Source organism: Protopterus annectens, chromosome 4.part0 (assembly GCF_019279795.1).
Source record: "Protopterus annectens isolate FY-2018-M chromosome 4.part0, PAN1.0, whole genome shotgun sequence".
Lineage (NCBI taxonomy): Eukaryota > Metazoa > Chordata > Ceratodontiformes > Protopteridae > Protopterus > Protopterus annectens.
This window is the reverse complement of record NC_056733.1, coordinates 1,970,463,481-1,970,481,418: the sequence shown is the minus strand read 5'-3', so window position 1 is coordinate 1,970,481,418 and position 17,938 is coordinate 1,970,463,481. Positions and strand designations below refer to the sequence as shown.

Below are 17,938 nucleotides of genomic sequence, written 5' to 3'. Positions count from 1 at the left end.
TATAGTATGAAACTGAATAAGAACAGCTGTTAGATACTATAAGTTCTTGCATATCTATTGGTCACGTTCTTTAGTCAAAAATATGCTGTTACAGTGAGAACCATTAAGCTTATGCCAAAGCCAGAACACATGTATTTCCCACAAGCAATTCATGGGAATGGTATAGCATTTCCCATGTTCTTCCCTAAGCTGTTAGCAGTCACTATAATTAAGGAAGCTTCTAGTACATGATGCGACACGGGATTGATTACATTTACAGGAAAAAATTAAGCTACTGAAGAATTGGGTGATTAACAAGACAGCTCTAAAGAATGTTGTTATGTCTAAAGCTGTACTAAAAGTGAATGTCAAGCAGTATGAATTAGGATCGGGAATGATACAAGAGAAGATAAATCAGTACTGCACAAGACAGATCATCAATCACTGTAGATTATATTTAAGAAATCAGAAAGTGCTGCCTAGACCGAGAAAGCTTTGCCGAATCTCCCTATGCATTAATTAATAGTTCAGTACAGATCAGGTAGGCAAATGCTTGCTGCCAATTTACTAAGCAGACCCTACCTCAAGAACATAAGGAAGAGCTTTTGCAAGAAAATTTCAAAATCCTGTAGGATTTCTCACAGTGTCCATTGATAGCAATGTGACTTTTCCTCCCTTATTTATTGTTTTAAATCAAATGTTTTTTAGAAAGAGCACCTTTGTTAATAACTATTGGCATTAGGATATCCACCACTCACTACTTGCTAAGAGAAATATAATTTGTCTTAATTGTAACCAAGTTAGAAGGTTGGTGGGGTTTACTATTGTGCAAGCATTTTTTCTAAAATAAGTTAAACATTTGACAAAATGTAGACAGAGGGTATAAGAGATTATTTCTGGATTAAATTATTAACAGTGCATTGCTCAGGCAGAACATCTATAATTACAGAACCAAACCGAGAAAATATTTAATACAGTTATATTTCTTGGGTATTGTCTGGATAATTGCAGCATAAAAAATGTTTTCTAGGACAACTGGAAGATTTTTATGGGGAATAAGAATGAATATAAAGCAGTATGTAATATTCTAATATTTGTTAATTAAAAGCTACTATTTTTAAACAGTTGTTAGAAAACAAACATGCTTCAACAGAAAGTACTAAAAAAGAATGGAATGATAAAATGTAATATCTGCCAAAATGTTAGGTTTATAAATGAGGGAAAATATATTTTAATCATATCTAGACAGAGCATGTGCTGTAAAAGGGGATTTTTCTTGTGATACCAATATTCTGTTTATTTAGTTAGGCATACCAAATGTCCCAGTTTCTGTATGGGAAAATCAAGTAGGAAACTGGGGCAAATCATTTATTCACATACATATGAGATTAAAAGAAAACATTCTAAGAATGCACTAAGTACACTTTGAGCCGCCCCAATTTCAAAAAGTTTCCTTTTATTATTATTATTAGTAGAAGTATTAGTATTAGTATTATTATTTATTTTTTGGAATATGATAATATACAGTGAGAAGATATAGATTCCATTTTAAAGTATTAAAAATTATTTTGGAAGTTAACTTTGAATGCAGGTTTTTCCAGAAATGATGGATTATAAAATTAAGACGTAAGAAAAGAATCCCTGATTTTAAGTATCAGACTACTTTGAATTCTTTATTGAATGAAGTATGGCAAGAAATGAGAATCAGTGATAAACAACAGTAAATACTGTATTACAGAAATGCAAATGGTGATGTGATTTTAACAATAGACTTTGATGTATTGCAAATATTTATTATTTTATGTTTGTGATATTATTGAAATTCAATAAAAAATAAAAAACAGGACTGAATACATTTATTAGTATAAAAAGTGTTTTAAATGTGGTGCTATTGTCATATCTGGTTAAAAAGAACTAAACCTTCTGCAGCAGATAAATAACACATGTTTGCATGATGGATTCATATCCCAATGTATCCCTTACCTCTGAAACAAACTTCCAAGCAGAGAAGCACCCTTGCCATCTTCAAGTTAGGTCTAGATAATTTGATGTGCAACCTCAAATTCTCCCCTAGTCTATCATGTTGTGTCCTCCTTGTGGCTAGAGGGTACTTTTGGATAGGGATTTTTGGCTAGGCTTTTAATGGTCTACAGATTAATTGTCTAGTACTTACCCATGAACCTATCTATCTTATAGCCACTATTTTAATAGCCAACAACAGATAAAATATTGACAAATTTGGAAAGCTGTTAAAAATGGCCCCTTGTAGGCAGTGGGCTGTGTTTCCTATACCCTGCTACTTATCTTAATTAGCTCCATGATCACTATATATTGGAACTGGGTGAAGAAAGGCTGTTGCAATGACCTCTGGCAGAATTTTGGCTACTCAGCTATTTTAATGATTTGAACAAAAGGATACTTGCCAGAAGTGAAGAAGGAAAGAATTGAAACATAAGTGTACTAAAATCTGAAACAATTATGTCTGAAATATTTATGTTTCTCTTGAAAGTCTTCATGTTTTTACTGGTCCTTATGTCCTCTAGTTAAGAGTTTCATAAGATGACTACTGTTTCTGAAGACCAGGACATTATGTTACTGTTTTTCCTTCTTTTGCGTAGATTTATGATTAACATTCTAACAGTAATCATCAGTGGAGGAATTATTAACATTAATTAATTCACTCCAAACTTTCCTTTTATCACTTTTGGTCTACCTTTTTATCTCAGACCATTCCTTCCCTGTACATTCCTTTTTTATTCTCTGAATCCTTTTTTTCATAGTCTCACATTTCTTTGTAAATGAAGCACACAATAGATTGACAAACTGTAATTTAGTTCTATCAAGAAAAACAATACAGTTTTAAAATGGTCTTCAGTCTTCATGATATCAAATGCCATCTGAGCATATACCCTAAGTTATACAACTGCCCTGCATACATTATCTGTATGAAGCTTGACAGATAAGGACTGTTCTGACGGGATGCTCAGGTCTTTGTATGCCTGTACCCTTTCCACTCTCTGCTGTTCTACAGTAATGTACATTTAGTTAAGACCTATGATATTTAACAGATGCTTACCCCAGTTTGTGCAGTCCTTCAGTTAATTATTCCAAAGTACATTTTCTTGGTCTAAGTTATGACCATGATCAAGCTATAATTCTGATTACCTGCTTACAATACTTCTCATTCTAATGGCACTGGCATAACTCACACAGATGTCATACTCATCTTGTCTTCTGTCTGTCAAGTAGGATAGGGGTTGACATAATGGCTGAGGTGTTTACTTCACAGATACAAGGTATAGGGTTTGATTCTGGCCTCTGGTGATTAGCTAGGCTTCTAATAGTTTACACACTGATAACCTAGTATTTGCCTATGAATGTGCAACAGTTGTAGTTCAGAGGCTGAACTCTGGGATATACCTTTAGCAATGGGGCACTAGTAACTGTAGTGGCATTCTAGTTCTATACACTACTGCCCATCTTAAAACCAATTTGAAATGTAAGCTATAAGATTATTTAGTAAACTTAAGCTCTAGAGCTTCACGATTGGACAGTTATGATTCACAGTGACAAACCTTTTTGAGAAGTCTATAAAAATGAAATAAACCTGCGATCCTTTAGCAATGCAAAATGATTTTATAAAAATATTGTAACCATGCACATACCATCTTTGTAATCATGTTGATACATATTAAAGAATGTTAAGGCTTCCAGTTCCTTCTGCAAGGTACTCAGGATAAGCCTCTCTATTATTTTACTAGATTCTGACAAAAACCTTTATCGGCCTGTAATTTCTAGGATTATAACAATTTCTCTTATTTTCACATTGTGTTATAATGATGGCTTTCTTCCAGTTACTCACAGCTGTTCCCTCTGCAAAATATATTTTAAATAGCAAGGAGAGAGAAAAAGCTCATAATGAAGTTTTTAAAATTCTTGTTTGTGATTACATCTGGGAAACAGCTTTCCTAAGACTTAAGCTGGTAACTTTGTCCTACTCATATATTTGGAAAGTGACTTCAAGTCTTTATGAGTAAGTACTTTTTGTCCCTTCAAATGCATATACAGAGAAATATATAAAGATATAAATGTTATTAATGTTATCTAATTAAAAATGTAAAGATAATGAGTGCTATGCATGCATGTGTTGCTGCACAGCAGTGAACAAGTATTAACATGTTGTGCCATTTACGTGCAGCACTCTGTAAACAAAGACAGACAGTGTAGCTCCTTTCTCATTGTGGTTCTTAACACTGGCTGTGAATGCAAATTTACTAGAGATGCACAGCACAAACAAAGCAACTCACATCTTTAAGTGTCCAGGTCTATAAATAATAATATAGCCGGATACTGTTAGCATCTGTAAAACTTCTCTCTGGCTTCTGATGTTACATCATAACAAAGCCTGAAATGCTAGACACACAAAGTGCAGAAATGACCACGTCTGGTCCGAAATGTGCATATCTTTGAAATCATCAACAAGGCAGACTGTAAGAGTCAGGAAGCAGTGAAGCTAGTGAGCTAGTGACTAGTACATACACATAAACATGCACATTTGCATAAACATACACATACAAACCGTAAGATGCAGGAAGAAACGGTGTTTTCATTTTTTTTCTTTTTCTTTTATGCAGATACTATCTACATTAGTGCTGCGGTAAGCTGAGCAAGGAACTAACCACAAAAATGGCAGATAAGATGACTTAGATTTTTATGAAAATAAATGATGTGATTCTACAGTGGCAATTGAAAATAAAAATGAAAGATTAGTTTGCAAGTTCAACCCAAAATATATTCAGCTGACTATTCTAAAGCAGCTAGAGGCACCAAACTACTATAAGTGTATGTAAGCATTCTCTTCAGTTCATGCCTAAATCCCCAAAGCCCTCATTACTTTAAGAACGAAAGGGCAGAAAGAATTTTGCTCACCTCCTTCATTATCCTTATTATCTGTGCAAGAGGTTTCCATGGCAACATTGCATCCAGGTCCTCTCCAGCCAGTATGACAGACACAATGCCAGCTGTTCTGACCAAGCATGCATCTTCCATTCCCATTACACAAATCAGGGCAGCCATCTGTTATAGGGGAAAATAAACAGGTCACGACAGAGAACAACAAAATATAGACATTCCAGACATATCAAAGTAAAATAAAGCAGCATGAACAGAAACAGTCTCTGAAGCAGGCGTCCCATCATTGTTTTTTTTTGCAAACAAACACTGATGTTCTTTGATAAGTTATGAGCAAGCAACAGTATGTGGCATGAAAAGAAGTGAGTTTATTTTTTTTATTAAGATAGGTATCAAGTTAAAGTATTCATTCATTATAGCCTAACCATGAGCAATATAAATTAAGTGGTTTCCTTCAGTACCTTTACTATATGTAATATGGGATCCATTTCAGTTGATCGATTAACCAGATGGTTGTGGCCATATGATCAACAATTTAGTTCAATGATCAACTAAAAGAAACCAAACAAAACCTGCAAACAATACAAACAATGTTTGTGCAGGGGGTCCCCCCACACCCATTGGTAATTATATATACCAACTTCAAGGTCACACTACAAGGGGGAAAATGGGCAAATTCCACAATTCTCCCTGTACGGAAATCTCAGTTAGAATGGTTCAACAAACTAAACTGTCAATCATATGGTCTCGACCATATGGAGTTTGACAAACTGGTTAATTGATGAAATGAAGGGAACCTGTAATATTTCATCAAGGACTGAAATAACTAAGGCTATACACCTCATATAATGTTCAGAGTAGCCCAGAGGAATGCACATGCCTCATACCAGGCTTAGCCTCAGCTATTCATTATGAAGGAGAACATTATAGTGGCCTAGCCTTACACACTCATGGGGATTAATGAGATATGTCACCGCAAGGTGAAGGTCTTCACAAATATATGTTTTATTCCGTGCATGAAGCAGATGAAACAGGAATTGCAATTAGGCAATAAATAATGTTAGTGCTTTAAATTGTAAAACTACTTTTTTAAATATTTGCTGGTAACAGTACTTAAACAGGTATGTTTATTCAATTAAGTGGGTGTAAATGTGCTCTGGAAAGCACATGCTAAGTGAAACATGCTTATGTTGGCTGCCTGTTTTAGTCTTAACAGCGGTAACAAAGAAAAAAATATAAAGATGCAAGCACTCAAATTCATTCTGCTATCACAATAAAACTCAGTATTACCACACAAGATAACTAACAACGTTTTGCAAATGTTAGGAAAGGAGGTAATCAGGATTTTAACTTCCACTCTTATGCACACTTCTGATATGTACTGCATATGAAAAGTGTGTATTAATGGAAATAACTTGTCTATAACACAAAGATTTGTTCTGAAGGAAATCAATTTCCTTCTGTTACACTGCAGATAATATTTATTATGAACTACTTCTGGTGGGACAGCTGTTTTAGTCCCATTGCTACTTATCAAATGTATTAATTACTGCCATTGTGAATGAATATTAAACCAGAACTGGTTAACTTCTTCTGATTTATTGAGAATTCAGATTATGGGTTCCTGCACTTGCCAGTGCATTTGTAGCTGGAGTAGTGCCCTTTCAACAACAAATACATTAACTCTCTTGCTCTCTCTCTCTCCCTCTTTTACATACATGGAGAGACAATCACATGCACTTGCACATATATGGGTCATTGTGACATTGGTGAACTGTAGTTTTGGCAAGTGTATGTTATTCGAATTAAAATGATTGAATAACATGCACATTGATGGGTAGTATATTAGCAGGTCATTGACAGCAGCGAGATCACAGAAAACAGGGCTAAGTAGTTTCACTTTTCCTGGTCATTGTGTATTCTTGGAGTTGTCATATTTAAGTCACCAGGGTGCTATGGGCATGGAGGCACCCCCCACCTAGTGAAAAAAAAAAAAACTTAAACTGACTGGGATTTTTTTTCAGGAACTCTGACTTTTTATGTATTATTATTTAAAAGATTGAGTTTCAAGAAAGTGCTTTTGATAGGTCACCATTGTATGTGCATGCATTTTATTTGCAATCTGGTCATTCTGTTTGACTAATAACTCACTCCTAAGAGCCAAAATAAGCTACATGACACAAAAAAGTAAAGCCACTGTACTTTTCTAAATAGATGAAGAACGGTACATACTTATGGTTAATAATTTTCTTTGCTAATCTGGTAAAGGAACTGATCCTAAACACTAGACCATTTTCAGTCACCATCTTGACCAAAAGACACCAACAAACATGCAGTTATATACAGAACCACAAATAATGAAATATACACAGTAGTGAACTAAATATAGATATAGTTATTAGAATATACTAAAAGCACAACACAAGCCTAGGGCCAAACTAGAAATCAACCTTATTTTGCAGTTTGAGTTTTTCTGTTCCTCTCGCTTTCCCTCTTTTCAGAAGGCAGTTACCACCCCCACTTTGATATAAGTAGCTGTAAAAGTACCGTGAAAGATTATGGCAGCTTATACCACAACAGTCATTAAAAAATAATGACATTTACTGCATAGATACGTAAATAAAGCAAGGTCTTCGACACAAAACAAAGTCTTATTGGTTTTAATCAAATGTTCAACATATACATTTAACTCAGTTTTATCCTCATGGGAGGTTGTCTCTTTTGGCATCTTTCTCTTGTTTCAGTATAGTTGATTCATATGAACTACTGCTGTGGACATCTAGACATCTATCACAAAAGGCAAATGTTCTCTGACTTGGCTTCTGTCAGCCTATATTATATTCAGCAGTTCGTTAAATATGTCTGCTGTCACTAATACAGCTAGGCATCTTTCTAGTCTTGAAGAAACTGCTAAAGACTAAGAGAAATATTTACTTAACTTAAAGAAATATCATTTCATTTACAATGGATGGTTTGTAACACTACTACAAAATTTTGTTACATGAGTACAATAAATTCAACCTACACATACTCCAATGTATAAAAAAAAATAAACCAGAAACTAGGTCTGCTATATCGGAACAAAAATATCCTAACCCCTGAATCTAGACTTACCCTGGGCCAGGCACTCCACCTCCCCTCCCTGTTATACGCCACCCCAGTTCTTACCAATATCCAGGCCTCTACTCTAAACAAACTCCAACAGACTTACCATAAAATCGCCAGATTCATTACTAACTTCCCATACAACTCACACCACTGCATTTCTTTAAACTCTCTTCAATGGCTTGAACTTTCCCACTTTCTGCTATCTTATCAATTTCATATGCTACACTCTATTCTTTATAAACCCTCCTTCTGTCCATCTCTATCTTCCTTAGTCTCCATCTACATCCCATCCCAGACCCTCCGTACTTCTAACCAACAATTACTTGATATCTACCACCCAAAAAGGTCAGCAGGCAAACTACTCTACAAACACTCCCTTGCCCATGCTTGGAACAAACTTCCCCTTGACTTACATTCAATCTCCCACACCTCACACTTTAAAAATGAACTAAAAGCTTATTTTCTCAATTCCAGAACCTGCCCTTGCCATGACCCTACCTAGTCTTCCTTCCCTTTATGTACCCTCAAAAGGACCATAGTTAGTACCTCATTACACCTCTCTCTCCAATGTGTCTACTATGCATTTGCATAATTTTATACAAACAAAACATTTTTATTGTTGACCTATTGAACTATATCAATGTAAAATTGTTACTTAGATTCTTTTTAATGCAGCTTTAACTTTATGCATGTAACCCAACATATGTGAATCTTTTTGCTATAACTGCTATTATATCAATATTGTTTAAAATTGTACTTGTTTAAAATGTACTACTGGAGCTTTTCTCCTCGGGTCTCCACTGAAAATGGGCCACAAGCCCAGCTGGACAAACCCGGTTAACAAATGTCAATAAACAAATAAAATAAATAAGTATGTGCACAGTTTGCGTCACTTGTGCTCTTCTATTTGGGAAGAACCACCATGCTGTGCTACACAATCTTTATGCCCTAAGTAAAATGAGATGTACAGACTTCTTATTTACAATGCCTTTGTTTCTGTACTCAGGTCATGGCTGAAAAGGGTACCAAGATAATTCCACCTACCCAGTCAAATTTAATTAAAAATACATAAATAAATAAATGAATAAATGAAAAGAGGCAGTCACAAACATGTATTATACAGTGGGAACTTGCTTTATTTACAATGTCTCGGATGCTGTAGTTCAAAGATAGTCGAATGCAGTTTTGTCACAGAGAAAGGAAAGTGTACGCCTTTTAGTCTGTCAGTCATGCATTTGTTGAGGCTAGACTTGTTGAATACCCATTAATTTTAGGGCCTCGCTATGTCAGCATGACTGGGTTACTGGGAAGGCAAGTTATTTATTCCTCCCCCGCTGCTGTTAAATCTTGCAGGAGGGCTTCCCCCCTTGTAAAAAAGGTGATTTTGTATGACTTGTTTGAGCAATTTCTAATGATTTGTGAGTAATGTATTGGACTGCAATAGCAGTTTCATTGATGACCCAATAAAGACCTAGAAAAATAACTGTTTAAAAATATGTCTGCTGGGGAAAATCCAGAGGGGAGAAGACTGGTAATATTTCTAGATGAAACTATGGCAAGGATAACAACTAACATGGGTTTGAAGTTGCAGTCAAATCTTATCTAGTTTTATGACTGGATTACCAGAAAACTTGAAAAAATTGTACTGGTAGATGGAATTTTCCTGGATATGAGTAAAGCATTTGACTCTGTCCCACATGTTAGAGTACTTATTTAAGGAAAGGGGCTATGATATGTTGATGGTCAGGGATACCAGAAGGAATATTATTGGTGACATAGATATGGTCACTCCTGGTGAATCACATACGATGCATGGATTTAGAAACAGAATACATGTGGGTTTGGCTCCTTGTGATAGTACTTTACAATATGTTATTAAGTATACCAATGAAGTCGAAAGTATTAGAGGTATCATCAGAAAAAATTGGAATGTTCTCACTGTGAATAAGCAGATCAAGGATATAGTGGGTTCTACACCAAGGTTCTGCTATAAAAACAGTGATAACCTAAAGAAACAACTCTGCAATGACCAACATATCACCAATGTAAGCAAACCCACTGGCTTGCTCCTGGGTGGTATAGTAACTAAAGGGACTTATCCATGTTTACATTGCCCTAGGTGTAATAGCCTAAGTAAAATGCAGGAATTTAAGCATCCACATATGGATATAATTTTTAAACCTAAATTTTATGCGGATTGCAATACTAGAAACGTTATCTATTTGGCTACTTGCCTTTTTTGTTCAGCTTTCTACGTAGGCTTAACCAAAAGGAGACTGCGTGATCGCATTTATGACCATCTCTATGAAATCAGAAGACAAGAGGAGACTAATGCCTTGGCTAGGCACACGCAGGATCATCCCTCCCATTGCTTTGTTTTTAGGGTCCTACAGATTGTTAGATCCACTGCAAGGGAGGTAATATTGAACATATGCTAGCAAAGGCCGAGTTACACTGGATACTTAAGCTAGCAGCACACCTTCCTCCGGGCCTGAATAGCTCCATACCCTTAAAACCTGTACTTCTAGAACGTAGGTAGTATTGAGTAAGGGAGCTCCAGGCCTTGTGCTTAATGGTGTTTATTATTTGATCCCTCCATATATAGGGTTCTTCAATTATTCTACTATCTATTTATGATGGTTTTAATCTCCATATGCTTGTCTGGCATTGTCTATTCTTTAGCCATGGTTTGAGGGCACTTTTAACCCCCCAGTATTTACTTCGTTGAGGTTTATATATTATGCATCATGTACTAAACATCAGCCTGTTTCTTAGTATGGATATTGTCCCTACTTTAGAAGTGTTATTTAGTATTTTTGTAGTATTATGTTTCAGTACCTTTACTCTCCATATATGGAAACCTCTTATATTATGGTTTCCATATATACAATATTTTTTCCTTTGTAATACAAGTTATTTATAGTGCAGCATGAAGGTTTGTGCTTTCATGCACACATCTTGATGTCCTATAGTAGGTACATTGCTCTGTGGTTGTACCTGTGTTGGTTTGTTACGTTCTTATTTACAAAACGTAGGTTTGGTCACTCAGTATGTTTATATGAGCGAGTGTCACATTTCGATGTTTGGGATGTTTTGCAGTTTATTTGCTAATATATAGAGTTTGTTATTATTTCATATTCATGTTACCATGTATATATATGTATATATTTTCCATATTTATCCTATATATTTTTTATATTTTTTATGAGCGATGTTACTTAACCTAAGGTTTTTAATATTTATGGAAGGGAAATATTTAGTGATGTATTTTACATGTATTAATGCTTTGTCTATTGAAACGATTAAGCTTTATGCTACATTGACAGGGAATTTAAAATTTATAGCTCAATGTCTGCATAGATAGATATGTTTTAGGCACTAGGACCCAGAAGAAGCTTTGTCTTCTTCAAGTTATCTTTTAGATCTTCCAAAGCACGTGACTCTCCGCATAGCTACGAGGGCTTTTGGATATATATTTTTTACATAACGTAAAACCGGCCCGTAACATACCCAAGGTTCTGGATCGGGGAATGTTTTAATGACATAAAAGTAAGTTACAGCATTGTGGTGTCTGTGAGTATCTTTAGTCATGATATTTAGCGTTTTTTATGTTTATCAATGCTAAATCCATGTTAAAGGGTAGTGAGTCCCTCTACTCAGTTTTGCCTTGCTAGATATAGTAACGGCTGTTACGCTTGATGAGAGTGAAGGTTTACATAACACAGTTTAAAAATAAAATTTGAGGTTCTAGGATGGTTTGGAGTTTTTTAGGCTACCATTGCTGTTTGAGATGATCGATTATACGATCTATGATTAAATTGCTATGTGCATAATTTAAATGCATAGTTTTAGGCGATGTATATATTTTTCACTGTTTTAAATTTGCTTTTGTTTCTATGACAACTAATTAATAGTTTAATAGGAATTCGTATGTTTAATGAGCCCGCCAAAAAGCACTATATAAGCACTGGATATTTTATTCTTAATTGATATCTGAAGAAGCATAGCTTGGCTATGCGAAAGCGCTCATTTCTTGTTACTGAATAAAAGTTTTTGCTGTTTTTCAAACGATTGTCAATGGACTTTATTTGGGACTAGCTGCATTTTGTGTTTTGCTGACGGATTCGTGGTGGATGCTTTCACACTTTTTTACAACTATTTCTTCTCTTGTTTGGTGAAAGCACCTTCAGCTGTGAGTAGTATTCCTGCTACTGTTACATTTACTCTGCTCTTTGTATACTACTCTACGCCCACGATGGATAATCAACATGTTGGGAATGCTTCCACTCCAGGGTCGAGGGAGACGTCTCGTTTATGGACAGGTCTGTTTGTACAAGATCTTAACCCTTTATTGTCACTGGATTTGAATGAGGCACCAACCTTAAGAAATGTTACTGATACTGGTGAAAATTTACAAGAGTTTCATGACCAACTGAGAATGCTAGAGAATAACCTCTACCAATTACAAAGATACTTGTGGCAAAGACTACACCTAGAAGCGTGCCTGCATTATAAGGTAGTCCCCAGAGGCATGCGGGTATTCTGCATGCCTACGTATGGGGACTCCCATCCGTCTCTGTTAAAACAATGGCAGGACCTGAACATTAATCTAGGGTTTGACTACGTGAGACTTCTATTGTCCTATTTTTCACCACTGGAAATTGAACTTCGGAATAAAACAGATATTCTTTATCAGTACATCCTTGATAATTTTACTTCTGATTATTGTAATGAGAAATTATTTACAGTTTTAACACATGTTAAAACTTTTGGTGAAAGGTTGAGCAGAACCAAGCAACATAAATTAAAGAGAGACCATATTGACTTTCAAAATGGTCAAGTGTTTGTGTGGCCTAGACATCAGGGTGAACAAGCCAATGCCATTCGTAGTACAACCGATCATGCACATGTCAATGTTGCTTTAGAGCCTGTCAATGATTCAATACTACCATCTTTAGATGTCCATCCTACGGTGCAGACAGTATCTGTCTCCAACAGGGTTCGGGACTTGGACCCCATTGAGATCCAGAGCATGGACACACCACCACCAAATCAGGAAGCCCTGCAAAGTCATCACCATACAGGAGCTATATCCAAAATTAAGAATGTGAAAGATATGCAGAATCCCCCTTTTTTACCCTATTAACGGAAGTTTACCCCACAAGGGAGGGGGCGGTCCAGCAGCAGGGGAGCAAGAAAACGCAAATACTCTGTCGAACGGAATATGCCCAACAGAAGGACAAGGTATTGACTTTGGTGTTTAATTTTTCTAACGTTGCTATTGATCCAGCTGTATTCAGCCTTCTCAACAGAGGTCTTTCCTTCATTCCTGCTACCAGAGCATCTTTAGAAGATACACTATTGGACTTAAGACTTTTTTGTAGACGTGTTTGTCTTAAGCTCTTATTTGCCAACAATGACTGCAACACTAATTTAACTGAACCACTAAATGTGTTTAAGAAAAAAAGTACTTTCTCACCCCCATTACAACCGATGGTACAATGTTTTTTGGATTTGTGTGAAAATGATCTATATGTATTGTTTTCCTCGAAACATAGCAGGAAAGGGAGGTTTTATAATCTCAATAAAGAAGAAAATTGTGCCTTAACTTGGCTCAAAGGTAATGATAAATTGGTTGTGAAACCTGCTGATAAAGGGGGGGGGGTAGTATTAATGGATTCAGAGGAATATAAGAGATGTATGTTTGAATTGTTATCTGATCATAATACTTACACACGCATCTCTATACACCAGGTCTCTACCATTGTAAATACTGTTAAGGATAACATCTATGATCTACTGCTATGCAGGCAGATCAGTATAGAGATGTATGAGTATTTGTTGCAAACTGACCCGATTATTCCCATTCTCAAAGGCCTCCCGAAGGTTCATAAGGAGACATGGCCCATTCCCATGAGACCCATTGTAGCAGGAGGGAGTTGGGTCACGGCCCATATATCCACCTTCCTAGAGAGTATTTTACGCCCAGTGGTAGATAATTGTAATAATATCCTTAGGGATACCTACCAATTACTTGAGACCCTGAAAAGTGTACATTTGGAGAAACCTAGGGTATGTTATCTACTTGTAACTATGGATGTTGAGAAACTTTTTACTTCTATCCCCAATGATGTAGGCATTCAATACATCAGAGAACTATTGCATAATGAAACTCAATTCTCCAATGATAGAATCATTCTGGTTACACAACTGCTAGATATAGTTCTTAATAATAATATCTTCATGTTTGGAGATGAGTATTTCCTGCAGGCATGGGGGGTAGCTATGGGGACCCCCTGTGCCAATACATACGCTAACCTTGTAGTTTATTGGTGGGAGAAGCAGTTTCTGTTTGGTGATACATCCTTTAGTCAAGTTAAATACTATAAAAGATTTGTGGATGACATTCTCCTGATTTGGGAAGGATCTAGTTCAGATTTTTCAACATTTTTGGAACATCTACATACCACCACTAATTTTCTAAAGTTCACGGTAGACAGTTCGCATTACCATGTAAACTTCCTAGATGTCACAATACGGTTGACTGATGAAGGGTATATTACTACTACCCTGTTTAGAAAAGCTGCCTGGAGAAATGCATTGCTTGCTGCTGATAGCATGCATCCAGCATATACATTTCGTGGGATAGTAACCAGTCAGTTTATCAGGATATCTAGACTATGTCAGAATATGAAAGATCTACAGGAGGAATCAACCATGTTAGAGTACTTATTTAAGGAAAGGGGCTATGATATGTTGATGGTCAGGGATACCAGAAGGAATATTATTGGTGACATAGATATGGTCACTCCTGGTGAATCACATACGACGCATGGATTTAGAAACAGAATACATGTGGGTTTGGCTCCTTGTGATAGTACTTTACAATATGTTATTAAGTATACCAATGAAGTCGAAAGTATTAGAGGTATCATCAGAAAAAATTGGAATGTTCTCACTGTGAATAAGCAGATCAAGGATATAGTGGGTTCTACACCAAGGTTCTGCTATAAAAACAGTGATAACCTAAAGAAACAACTCTGCAATGACCAACATATCACCAATGTAAGCAAACCCACTGGCTTGCTCCTGGGTGGTATAGTAACTAAAGGGACTTATCCATGTTTACATTGCCCTAGGTATAATAGCCTAAGTAAAATGCAGGAATTTAAGCATCCACATATGGATATAATTTTTAAACCTAAATTTTATGCGGATTGCAATACTAGAAACGTTATCTATTTGGCTACTTGCCTTTTTTGTTCAGCTTTCTACGTAGGCTTAACCAAAAGGAGACTGCGTGATCGCATTTATGACCATCTCTATGAAATCAGAAGACAAGAGGAGACTAATGCCTTGGCTAGGCACACGCAGGATCATCCCTCCCATTGCTTTGTTTTTAGGGTCCTACAGATTGTTAGATCCACTGCAAGGGGAGGTAATATTGAACATATGCTAGCAAAGGCCGAGTTACACTGGATACTTAAGCTAGCAGCACACCTTCCTCCGGGCCTGAATAGCTCCATACCCTTAAAACCTGTACTTCTAGAACGTAGGTAGTATTGAGTAAGGGAGCTCCAGGCCTTGTGCTTAATGGTGTTTATTATTTGATCCCTCCATATATAGGGTTCTTCAATTATTCTACTATCTATTTATGATGGTTTTAATCTCCATATGCTTGTCTGGCATTGTCTATTCTTTAGCCATGGTTTGAGGGCACTTTTAACCCCCCAGTATTTACTTCGTTGAGGTTTATATATTATGCATCATGTACTAAACATCAGCCTGTTTCTTAGTATGGATATTGTCCCTACTTTAGAAGTGTTATTTAGTATTTTTGTAGTATTATGTTTCAGTACCTTTACTCTCCATATATGGAAACCTCTTATATTATGGTTTCCATATATACAATATTTTTTCCTTTGTAATACAAGTTATTTATAGTGCAGCATGAAGGTTTGTGCTTTCATGCACACATCTTGATGTCCTATAGTAGGTACATTGCTCTGTGGTTGTACCTGTGTTGGTTTGTTACGTTCTTATTTACAAAACGTAGGTTTGGTCACTCAGTATGTTTATATGAGCGAGTGTCACATTTCGATGTTTGGGATGTTTTGCAGTTTATTTGCTAATATATAGAGTTTGTTATTATTTCATATTCATGTTACCATGTATATATATGTATATATTTTCCATATTTATCCTATATATTTTTTATGAGCGATGTTACTTAACCTAAGGTTTTTAATATTTATGGAAGGGAAATATTTAGTGATGTATTTTACATGTATTAATGCTTTGTCTATTGAAACGATTAAGCTTTATGCTACATTGACAGGGAATTTAAAATTTATAGCTCAATGTCTGCATAGATAGATATGTTTTAGGCACTAGGACCCAGAAGAAGCTTCGTCTTCTTCAAGTTATCTTTTAGATCTTCCAAAGCACGTGACTCTCCGCATAGTTACGAGGGCTTTTGGATATATATTTTTTACATAACATAAAACCGGCCCGTAACATACCCAAGGTTCTGGATCGGGGAATGTTTTAATGACATAAAAGTAAGTTACAGCATTGTGGTGTCTGTGAGTATCTTTAGTCATGATATTTAGCGTTTTTTATGTTTATCAATGCTAAATCCATGTTAAAGGGTAGTGAGTCCCTCTACTCAGTTTTGCCTTGCTAGATATAGTAACGGCTGTTACGCTTGATGAGAGTGAAGGTTTACATAACACAGTTTAAAAATAAAATTTGAGGTTCTAGGATGGTTTGGAGTTTTTTAGGCTACCATTGCTGTTTGAGATGATCGATTATACGATCTATGATTAAATTGCTATGTGCATAATTTAAATGCATAGTTTTAGGCGATGTATATATTTTTCACTGTTTTAAATTTGCTTTTTGTTTCTATGACAACTAATTAATAGTTTAATAGGAATTCGTATGTTTAATGAGCCCGCCAAAAAGCACTATATAAGCACTGGATATTTTATTCTTAATTGATATCTGAAGAAGCATAGCTTGGCTATGCGAAAGCGCTCATTTCTTGTTACTGAATAAAAGTTTTTGCTGTTTTTCAAACGATTGTCAATGGACTTTATTTGGGACTAGCTGCATTTTGTGTTTTGCTGACGGATTCGTGGTGGATGCTTTCACACTTTTTTACAACTATTTCTTCTCTTGTTTGGTGAAAGCACCTTCAGCTGTGAGTAGTATTCCTGCTACTGTTACATTTACTCTACAAACACTCCCTTGCCCATGCTTGGAACAAACTTCCCCTTGACTTACATTCAATCTCCCACACCTCACACTTTAAAAATGAACTAAAAGCTTATTTTCTCAATTCCAGAACCTGCCCTTGCCATGACCCTACCTAGTCTTCCTTCCCTTTATGTACCCTCAAAAGGACCATAGTTAGTACCTCATTACATCTCTCTCTCCGATGTGTCTACTATGCATTTGCATAATTTTATACAAACAAAACATTTTTATTGTTGACCTATTGAACTATATCAATGTAAAATTGTTACTTAGATTATTTTTAATGCAGCTTTAACTTTATGCATGTAACCCAACATATGTGAATCTTTTTGCTATAACTGCTATTATATCAATATTGTTTAAAATTGTACTTGTTTAAAATGTACTACTGGAGCTTTTCTCCTCGGGTCTCCACTGAAAATGGGCCACAAGCCCAGCTGGACAAACCCGGTTAACAAATGTCAATAAACAAATAAAATAAATAAGTATGTGCACAGTTTGCATCACTTGTGCTCTTCTATTTGGGAAGAACCACCATGCTGTGCTACACAATCTTTATGCCCTAAGTAAAATGAGATGTACAGACTTCTTATTTACAATGCCTTTGTTTCTGTACTCAGGTCATGGCTGAAAAGGGTACCAAGATAATTCCACCTACCCAGTCAAATTTAATTAAAAA

General features: G+C 35.8%; 1 protein-coding gene across 5 annotated transcripts in view; it reads right to left on the bottom strand.

Annotated features, from left to right (window-relative positions):
- Positions 1–17,938, bottom strand: part of TENM2 (teneurin transmembrane protein 2) — a 1,770,657-nt gene that overhangs the window by 369,161 nt on the left and 1,383,558 nt on the right. For all 5 annotated transcript variants that reach the window (XM_044069584.1, XM_044069586.1, XM_044069585.1 and 2 more), the window contains one exon: positions 4,909–5,055. In XM_044069584.1, the coding sequence (XP_043925519.1) occupies positions 4,909–5,055 (147 nt within the window). The remainder of the gene's footprint in view (positions 1–4,908; positions 5,056–17,938) is intronic.